The sequence below is a fragment of the Dermacentor andersoni genome, chromosome 5, assembly GCF_023375885.2.
Source record: "Dermacentor andersoni chromosome 5, qqDerAnde1_hic_scaffold, whole genome shotgun sequence".
Taxonomy (NCBI): Eukaryota; Metazoa; Arthropoda; class Arachnida; order Ixodida; family Ixodidae; genus Dermacentor; species Dermacentor andersoni.
Genome location: NC_092818.1, coordinates 153,456,713 through 153,467,061, shown reverse-complemented (window position 1 = coordinate 153,467,061; position 10,349 = coordinate 153,456,713). Strand labels below are relative to the sequence as shown.

Here is a 10,349-nt window from a genome sequence, read left to right as displayed (position 1 = left end):
GTAGCGCACCCTGAAAACTAATTCGAGTGCCTGATTCCGTGAATGCACCGAGCTCTCTCCTTCCCGGGCGGCCTCCGGCTTGAAACTGCAGTAAGTCCGTTGCTGCGAGCGCTGTTCTCTCATCTGCCGCCAGAAGCGCAGCGGTCGCGGAAGCTGGGAGGAAGGGGAGGGGGAGGGAAGAGCGAGTCTCAGACCCGAGTTCCAAGCACGCGGTCGACGGCGCGCCTTCGCGAGAGACGCACCGCTATAGCATCGCGGCGAGTGCGTGGTTCGACCAGTGGCGCGGCGCCGGCGTCGTCGCTGCCTGGACGACCGAGAGGATAACCCCCGGCACGCGCGCATCACCGAGTGCCATGGGGTCCCACCGGCGGACCCGCGACGCCGCAGCCTGCTCCATGCGTTCGCTGTGTTGGAGCACTGCCGTGCTTGCTCTCTGCTGTGTCATCGGCCGCGCCGGTGAGTGAACTGCTGCACTCTCGTGTGCCTCGGGCAAATCGTGCAAGCGCTTTCGGCATCGATGCCGAGAGGCGATGCTATATTACCTTAGTGGTCGTTCTGGTCTCGCGATGCATCGTGATTACGAAGCACGCGGAGTGCACTTTTTCGCGGATATATTCGCCTCATAGTGTGTTGTATGTTAATAGAACGGCATCATCTTAAATCTTGAAAATAAAAGAATATAGAATATTAACCACCGAAGTTGCAATATTTATAGCATTACATATAATGCAACGAAATTACTGTAAACAATGCAGAGACTGTAAGCAGTGTTTTTCTCTGCGTTTCTCCTCCCGTAAAAAAATATGAAATAGATGAGAGGAGTTTGCTTTTGTGGGAATGTAGAAGGATACCCAGTCAACTTGGCGGCGATAATTTTTAAATTTGGAGTGCTCCAAGTTGCATGAAATACGGCTGATGTATTGAAGGGCTGTCAATATTAGAAAAAAATCTGTTGAGGAGATTAAGTTTGATTTCGTCGACGTTTTCAGTTGGTCATAGCGAAGGGTTTCTCAGCTGAAGCCTGCACTGGTTGCTTGTAATTGCAGGTAGATTTGTACACGTATTGTCAAACGCGTAGTATGATAATATTGAAATCTAGCTAGTTCCGACTGGTTCACCTCAATAAGCGAAATTTGTTAGATTTTGATATATAAATATGAGCATTTAGAAGTGACAACAAATTTAGAAGTGACCTAATGCCAATATAGGAAGTATGTGTGCTGTCTAATAAACAAGCATGTCGTACTCGTGAATACGCCCCCTCCCCACCCCCCACCCTAACCACGCAATAAAAAAAAAGAAGAAGATAGTCAAAGTTCAGTTACTAAGCATTACAGTAACGTTAAGGTAAAGGAGACAGCCAATGTGCTTAGGAGACGCATATAACTGATATTGATAATCGCAATATTTGATTAAATTTACACGTTGAAACTGCCCGATGGGCAAGGGAGAGGCTTTAGTGAGGAGTTTGGGTTAAATTTAGAGATCTGAGGCTCTTCAGCGCACACCGTTATGGTACGTTTACATCAGTATGCGTTTATACGTTTTTAATACGTTTATAGATATAGTATGATATAATGAGTTTATTATTACGGCCCCATAAAGACGTGGACGCCTGAACAGGAATTCAATGCTGGAAACTCGTGCTCAACAGCAAAACACCATAGCTGCTAAGACAACAAACAAACAAAGAAGAAAGAATGAAAGAACGAAATAAATTGCGGTATTCCCGGCCTTTCTCAGCCATGAAAACCAATAACGAAAGACCATCGGTCGACCAGAGTGCACTGATTCATGTACCATGTCCCCCCTAAAAGATATATCCACAATGCTCGAGTAGAAAACATGCAAAAAAAGAAAGATGATGAACGCAGTTATCTGGGCTACCACTTAAACATGTAGTCTTGTAGTATAATTATATGTGTATATCGTGCTTATATGTAGGTGTATGCACTTTCTCGAAAGATTTAGCACCGCAGCGCCTATAACCTTGCTTATGATTTAATAAACACTTTTCAGGATACAATGGCGAAACGAGAATATGCCTTTTTATAGGCTGTGTACACTTGAACACACATCTTTCACAAGCATCAAGGGATAGAACAACGTTGATTTGTAAGATAAAATCTTAATTCGCATGCCTCTAGTTTTCCATATACTATAGTTCATGCGTCTAGCAGGAAGTGGGCCGATACTATCTTCTTAGTAGATATAGGAAATGGTGAAATGGAAAACTAATGACACTCTTCCACTGCAACTACATTAATGTAGCGGCAATTTATTTTCAACCTGGTGTGATTTACCCACTCTGTGTTTACTGCAGTTTTAGATTACATCGTCACATTGCAAGGTCGTGAAGATTTTCGAAACACTGCTCATTGTTGTAGCTATACAGAATCTCCCATCATAATGACAATATAGGCTGCTATCACGGAGACCCATTACGTATTAAATTCCAGCTTGAAGAGAAGGTTCAAAAGGGGACTGTTCATAACAACGTGTAACACACGAAAGGCAGAATTCGTGGAACAGACTCTAAGACAGCAGCGAAGAGTTTGTGAAAGCTTTACCGAAAAAAAAAAAAAAAAGGCGACGCCCTCAAATGAAGTCGTGATAAACAACATACGACTGAGTTCGTGCTCTGAAACATGAAATTAACTGTTTCGTGTCATATGTTTTGCAAAGATGAAGTTCACGTGAGAAATGATTCTTTTTTTTTTTTTAATCCATCGTGGTCAAAGCCCGGCGCTCGCTTGCAACATGCTCTGTCGGTCTGAAACATAAATAGAAAGGAAGAAAAAAAGCTACAATATAGGTTCGGTGAGTCACAGGAGTGTGTGAGAACTCGCATGCGATATGGACAGAACGATTGATAACCAGTGTGACTGTGGCACACACACACAAAAATTCACCCAACTGAAATTAGCACTTTTCCAGCACGAAGTGTGGCAATGAGGTTGTAATAGGGTGAGTAATTGAAGATTCTTAAGGTGAGGAAGATTTAATTGTTAATGAATAATTTATTTTTCACAACGACAAAAAGAAAGTCCCAGCGAGAGAGAAAGACAGAAAAAAATATATGAGTTTTATATGCGGGAAGGAAGTGCCGACAAGCAAAAGTGATAGACCATTCCCTATTGGAATATCTGCACGAGTCAAGTCTGTTTCTGTATCTCTAACCACACATTTATTATCCCTAAAGTCAAGTTTCTCAAATACTAACAACAATAAACAAAACAAGAAATGTGATTCCCTTGCTCCTTCAACCGCACATGACAGTCATCAGGACGGGTGGTCAAAATCCAAGTAAATAAAAGCATTAAAACAACAAGAGACAAGGACAAAACCAACTTTTTCTGACCAACCTTCGTTCTCAGACATATTATAAGGAACTCATACGCACAAAGAAAGAAAAAAAGAACAAAAGAAGGAAAGAAAGAAAGAAAGAAAGAAAGAAAGAAAGGATGGAAGAAAGAAAAATCAAGTTTTCCTGGATTTTTTTTTTTCTGTCAGCCTCATACACGTGACACCGTCGTGTTGCCTCCATCTAACGCTATGGATAACCAGCAACAGTTGTGTGCATATGCCGTCAATTTTCGTGTTTTCTTTCTTTCTTGTAAAGGCGCGAAAGAAAAGCTCTGTGGCGCCCTACTTGCGGTCGCCGTTGCCACAACACTTTTTCCCCTTGCTATGACTGAATGTTGCTCTGCGATTGGGCTACATGACCACTAAATCCTCACTAAGAAAACAAATTAAGTTGCATGCAGGAGAAGTACTGTTCTGTAATGAGAAACGGAACACTAATTGACACATGAAAGGCTTTCAATGGGCGAGGTAGCTCCATAGTGATATTGCGCCCTGGAAAAGGGAGCTTTCGACAAAGCGTCTCCACGCGACTACGAATTAACGTTTGCAATCGCGCTGTCTGTAAGGATTGAGAGAAAGAGAGAGAGGAAGAGAGAGAGATAAAAGAAAGCAATGACTGGTAATTACGAAAAGACGCATCTCTGCGATTAACACAGGTAGGAGCTCAAGGGAACGCGATTTGCACATAAAAGACTGGACACGGTGGGTATTGCCCTACCGTAAGTATTTCAACGCAGCTGTGACAGCTAAATTAGTGAGTATTGTGCCAAGAATACTTCCCGTACAGGGTGGCAATGTTAGAAGATGAACTAACAAGCAGAAGAGAAACCAGTACATGCACATCAAAGGCGGTTGCGCATGAAGTTAAATTCGGCATCTTGCGCAACCGCCTTTGATGTGCATGTACTGGATTCTCTTCTGCTTGGTAGGCGCATGCGTGACAAGAGGATATAGAATATATATAAATATATATATATATATATATATATATGCACTATCCTTCCTTCCATTAAACAGTTGTGAGTAGCGCTTGTCCTTGTCTGTCTTCCTTGTGTCCGTGGTTTTATTGGCGCTAAGCTACTACTTCAAGTATGGGCGACCAACTAGCCCAACAGTCAACTCTTCTAGAAGATGAACCACATCAAGCGAAAATTTACCGATAAGGTAGAATGAAGTGCAAGTTTTTGTGAATGGCCAAGAATAAGAATGCGCATTCTAAAACTTCTTTCTAGAGCGCGTTTCTATTCTTGTCCTGCTGTTCAAGAAAGAAAAAAAGAAGAAAGTGACACAGGAAGACGATAATAATAATAATAATAATAATAATAATAATAATAATAATAATAATAATAATAATGAAAGACAGTTCACCTCTAGATTTAAACATCAATTCTGCCAAAAGCCTTCCATTTTCATAGAGCTAACACAGACACTCACTTTACCTACCCTCGCCTGTAGACGCAACAAATATGTTCTTTTTCTCCACAAATTATTACGTGAAAAAATCAGCTGCTCGCACTCGCTTTCTAATGTGTGCTTTTACGTTCCGCAGAAAGGCACAAGGAAACAACGCGCCTTCCAGCCTTCCGATTTTTGTGAACGTTTATCTAGAGTGCAGGCGACATATAACGCCCGTTCAGAGTGCCTGGATATCTTCATACCTAATTTTAATATTTTCCTGGAAGGAGTTGCAGAGGAATTTCAATAACTGTACGAGAACTTTCACCTGTCGAGTGTTCCGTCATTCCGTAATCCTTTTCTCTTTCTCCAATTTTGCTTTGTATTCTCTTCGTGTACACATTTTATGTTCTGTTAAAATCTGTACTCGCGAAATTAGTTTTTTTTTTTTACGTGTGCGCGCGTATGTACGTGTGTACGAATGTGTAAGCGTGTACTGTTTTTCCTGTGCATTGTTTCGCTGAGTGTGTCAGCACCAAGACCCTCGAGGTTTTCTTGGGCACATTAATAAACACCCTTGATTGATTGATAGATTATTATTATTATTATTTACAATACTTATAGCCGTTTCAGGCTGTTACAGGTTAGGTAAAACAAATATAAGTTATACAAACTGCAAGTCCAGTATTTTTTGAAAGGTGCCCACAGAAATGCAGTTAAAAAACACACGAGGATCAAGACTGACGGTCAACTATAGTTAGCAGCAAAAATGCGTACCTAAATATATCAACTCTTGGTGCACAAGACAGAACAACTTTCACGTGGTTAGTTCTTGCTCAAGCTTGACCAAAGGGGTTGCAAGTGCTGTACGGGATCCAGGTTCGATTTTCTGTTTTAAGCAAATAAAGTTAAAAAAAATAAAACTTGAAGCGCGTCATGTTTCTTCGCGTGTACAATGGCTGAAGACCAGCCATTTGTAGAAAAAGAACAGACAATAAAGAAAACCTAGCAAAGCTCCGTAAGCGCAAGCTCTGTGAACAAGGGATAGTCAGCCATAGTGATACGAGTACCGACAACCGGGTCAAACAGAACAACATCAAACAGAAGCTGTGCCAGAAGACGTCGTCCACTACAACTGGGCTGTCAGCCGCCCGGACGGCATTGAAACATGTCTTTGATCGGCCCACACAAAAGTGGGTAATTCGCACAGACTCGCGCACGAAAGGCGCTCACATCAGTGCAGCCAACTATACTCTACAAAATAAATGCTCCAAACCGCAAATGTATCTACAACAGTCTGCTGCTTATCTATTAAGGAGCGAAACAATTCACCTAATCTAGGCACCTCGCCGGAAAGACCACTGGGGTTGCCTTTTATTATATGCACGTTTTTTTTCAGTGAATAAACACCTCTCTCTCTCTCTCTCTCTCTACACGCACGAACAACGAGCGGAGGTCACAGCATGACTTTAGAGTGCATCGTTACTCGAACACTGCGGAGTCAAACAAAACATCAAGTGAGGCGCCATTGCTAAGGACGCCCACTCTTTGAGGTCCGCTACACAGATACTATTTTCCCGTGAGGACAAAGAGCATTTTTCGCGCATCGGACGGCGAACGCAAGTTTCTTTCTGCACCGACACTGATCGTCAGGACGCGCCTCTTCGTCGCATCGACTCTCAGTGGTGTGGGCTTCATTCATCGATTGAGAATTTGTGCTGCCTACACCAGTAGTTTCTTTTCTGTTAAGATCGAGTAGATGAGTTCACTGCTGTGCAACGAGTGCTAACTACTTGATCACAGGGAGCAGGGGCTGTGTCACTATCACTTCTGTACCTCCGCGTGGTTAGCAGCAATGACTTTGTTTAGTATACGTGGACAAATACAGGCAGGTGATGATGAAGCAATTGCGGTCACTGACCAAGTCAAGGTGAAAATAACCCAGAGACGTTTCGGAACCAGTACGGGTTCCTTGAACACACTGAGTGTGATCAAGGAACCTTGATCACACTGTTTTTTGATCACACTGAGTGTGATCAAGGAACCCGTACGGGTCCCGAATCGTCTCACGTTATTTTCACCTTGACTTGGTCAGTGACCACAATTTCTTCATCAGCATGTTACCTGACCAGACGAACTTTGACTACATTTCCTACAGGCTGGTGGTGTTTTCGGGCCTTGAGACAGAAGTGGGAACGCAATCCGAGCTATGAAGGCCCTGCCTTTACACTTACGCCAGTGAGATCGTATAGAAATTATTTGATTTTTGTTAGTGAACTGAGCTTGATTTGTTTATTTATTCTTTTTTTGTATGTGTTCTCCACCTTTTGCATTATTTGCCTCTTCATGCCATCTCAAACACTGTATCTGAAGTAGCAAGCCCTGCCATATAGCAGCGCTTCTTCAGTTTACATTAAGCTTTCTCTCTCCCTCGGCTACGGAAATGCCAGTTTTTCCGAGCATTAAAAATTAACTCGAACAACTGAAAAATGCGAAGAAAGAAAGTACCAAGGCGGATTATAAAAATATAGGGAGAATAAATATTCACAGAAAGCCAGCATAGATTGCCATAGAGATTAACTGTATGCCTAATGAGAGAGCGTAGTCACATAATCACTAAGAAATTTGACACGACTAACAGATATTTCACGCATTCAGTTTGTTAAAATATTACTTTGACACACAATAAAAAAAGAAAGAGTCGTGCGGCATTATAGAGCGTGAACGTTAAAGCGAATACACAAAAGCATTTTAGCTGAAAGAAAAAGTATGCGAAGGCAATGCCACCAGCAAAATAAAACGCCGAGTTCCCCAGCACGTATTAAAAAAAAGTAAAGTAAAGCTAATGTCACTGGTTTAGGGTGGTGCTGCAGGGATAACAAAGCAGAGCAGAACCTGAACCCTGAATGCCGAGCGTTGCAAAGCTGTGGTAACTGCGTTTATCACGCAACTTCTGCGACAGTAACGCATCCAAGTGGCAATGGGGGGGGGGGGGGGGGGGGGGGTGATGTCGACATGGCGATCACACTGACACAGCGTCGCTCAGTCCCGCACAACAAAGAAAAGAATAACCATAGGCACTTAGGCAGAAGGCAAACTAACGTTTTCAATCGATAAACGTGGCTCGGCGCGAACAAAGCTGTAGTGCCAGGAAATTCCATGTTTAAAAGCGCTTAAGAAACGATGTTCTTGAGGAGTTATTTTCTAAAGAAAAACAAGAAGATAAGTATACACCCTGCCCTTTTTCGCCCTCACTTCAGCTCGCACAAATGCCTAAAAAAAAGAAAGAAAGAGATAGAGAGAGAGAGAGAGAGAGAGAGAGAGAGCGGGAGGGAGGGAGAGAGAAAGCAGTAACTGGTAATGCAAACTGATGGCTTTTCTGTGTTGGGACCTGGAGGCACTGCGTCAAGTCTTCGAAAAGTTATTGCTTCATACGTATCTTAACCTGAGAGACGTTTCTATAGACAGGTGCTTAGATTGTTGAAGAAAAATAAAAGGGAAAACGAGCACAATTTTCTCAAATTGGATGTTAAATGTCTTGGAGATTTTTCTCAGTCTGTACATTGACGCGAATTTAGTGCTCCTTTCTCAGATTGTAGAAACCTTTCATAGAAGTGATTGCGCTAGGAGCACGCTCAAGCCATATATAGGCAGTTTGAGTTTTTGGTTGTACCTTCCCCAAAATGCTCCATTGAACTGAAAAGACTGTCTCGAACTCGCTGTGCGAAATGTCACGAAATATTTTCACCTTTTTTTTTTTCCAGCCTCTGTGCTAGCACTTACCCGTTTGAAATGTCTGGGTCTTGCGACAATTTGCTTTCTAGTTTTAGGTGAATGCGCTTTCATTTCAAGTACAAATTGGAGTTGGCTACATGCCTTTAATAGACTTCATAATGTTTGCATGCGACATTTTTCAAATTCTGGCCATTCTGTACTTGCTCCATCGCATTTTTACGTTTTTGGCACTAAATTATTGAGCAGCCTATAATACACGGTTCTCTTACAATGTCTTTTTTTATTATTTAGCTTTTACGTAGCTCCCTCATACCACCATTTTTTGTTTACCATTTAGGCCATTCATCTGGAGCATTATGATTTACGGCTACTCAGCAAGCATAAATACCTTTCTCATAAATTCATAACCAAGAAAAAAAGAACAAGTCTTAGCACGTTTTAGCATCACCAATAGGCGCAATCGTATGTGCGAGCACTGTGCGATCCGTCTCGTGCAGGCGTACGCGATAAGCCGCATAACGTATGTTGCCCCCTACCTAAAGTGGATATATCCACAGTCCGAAAAAAAAAAAAAACAAGATCGAACGCATGATACGAAAGGCTTTCAAGAGAGCGGTCGGCATTGCACTCAACGCGAGCGCCGACAAGTTTCTAGAACTCGCACTTCACAACTCATTTGACGAGTTAATTAAGGCTCACGACGTTGCGCAGTGCGAGCGATTATCCAATTCAAAGACCTGTTGACACACCCTCGAGTTGCTCGGCGTCACGTACCACACTCAGCATGGAGAAAAGAGGGCGGTTCCGGCCTCGGTCCACGCCCGCCTGATCATCCCGCCGTTTCCCAAGAACGTGTACCCGACGCACCACGCCGGGAGACGCAAGAAACGAGCAAGCGACCTTCGGAAGAAGTTTTGTAACAGCAACGAGGCGGTGTACGTAGACGCCGCGCTGTATGGAGAAGGAAGAAGCGCACACGCTATCGCGGTTGTAGGCCGCACGGGTAAGTGCCTCGCGAGCGCCACAGTGACCACGGGACACACGGAGGCGGCCGAAGAAGCCGCGTTGCCGAACGCTGCGATCGTGATCAGCGACTCGCAGGCGGCAATCCGCGGCTTCGCGCGTGGCCGCGTCTCGCGGGAAGCGGCCCGCATCCTCCAAATTTCTGACGACGGCGAGTCGACATCGCTCTCGCAACCCCAAGACTCTACGGTGTTCCTCCTCTGGACCCCGCCACACACCGATGTCCCGCTCGCGGGCAACGAGGCGGCCCACGCCGCGGCTCGAGGTCTCACACGCCAAGCTGCCGCAGATTATGCGGACGCCACCTCCGACTCCCAGAGCAGGGCACCGGATCTGCCGGATCGGGACACTACGACAGAAATGCAGCAACAAGAATCACAATGGGCGTGGGGCGATCGCCTGACCACGTTCAGAGACCTCACCCAACACTACAGACCCGAAAGACGCAGATACCCGCCACCGAACAATAAATAAAACAGGAACGAGGCCGTAACCTTACGCTTACTCCAAACGCAGGCTTACCCTAGCCCGGCTGTCTGACACCACTCTTACCCAGGATTGTACCCGACTGATGCGTGTAAAGCGTGCGGACAGAGAGCAACGCTGCGACACATGCTTTAGGAATGTGCCAGCATCAACGGCACTGAAACCGCCGCCGTTTGCGACGCGTCTGTAACCGCCGCCGTTACCAGCGTACAGGAAGCCTCGAGCTTGCTTCTTCCCGACGCCGCCCCAGATGCGGGGGCCACTGGGGACCTTCTCCGTCGGCGTCGCCCCCACTGAGAGGTGGCTCTGAAAAGTTCGGAGTCGGAAGACCAGCTCTGAGCCGT

At 44.5% G+C, this 10,349-nt stretch overlaps 1 protein-coding gene across 1 annotated transcript in view; it reads left to right on the top strand.

Moving 5' to 3' along the window:
* Positions 1 to 210: 210 nt before the first annotated feature.
* The window catches only part of LOC126531413 (uncharacterized), an 87,803-nt gene continuing 77,664 nt past the window's right edge, over positions 211 to 10,349 (top strand). Inside the window, exon 1 of the mRNA XM_050178925.3 lies at positions 211 to 456. Coding sequence (XP_050034882.2) covers positions 354 to 456 — 103 coding nt within the window. The 5' untranslated portion in view covers positions 211 to 353. The remainder of the gene's footprint in view (positions 457 to 10,349) is intronic.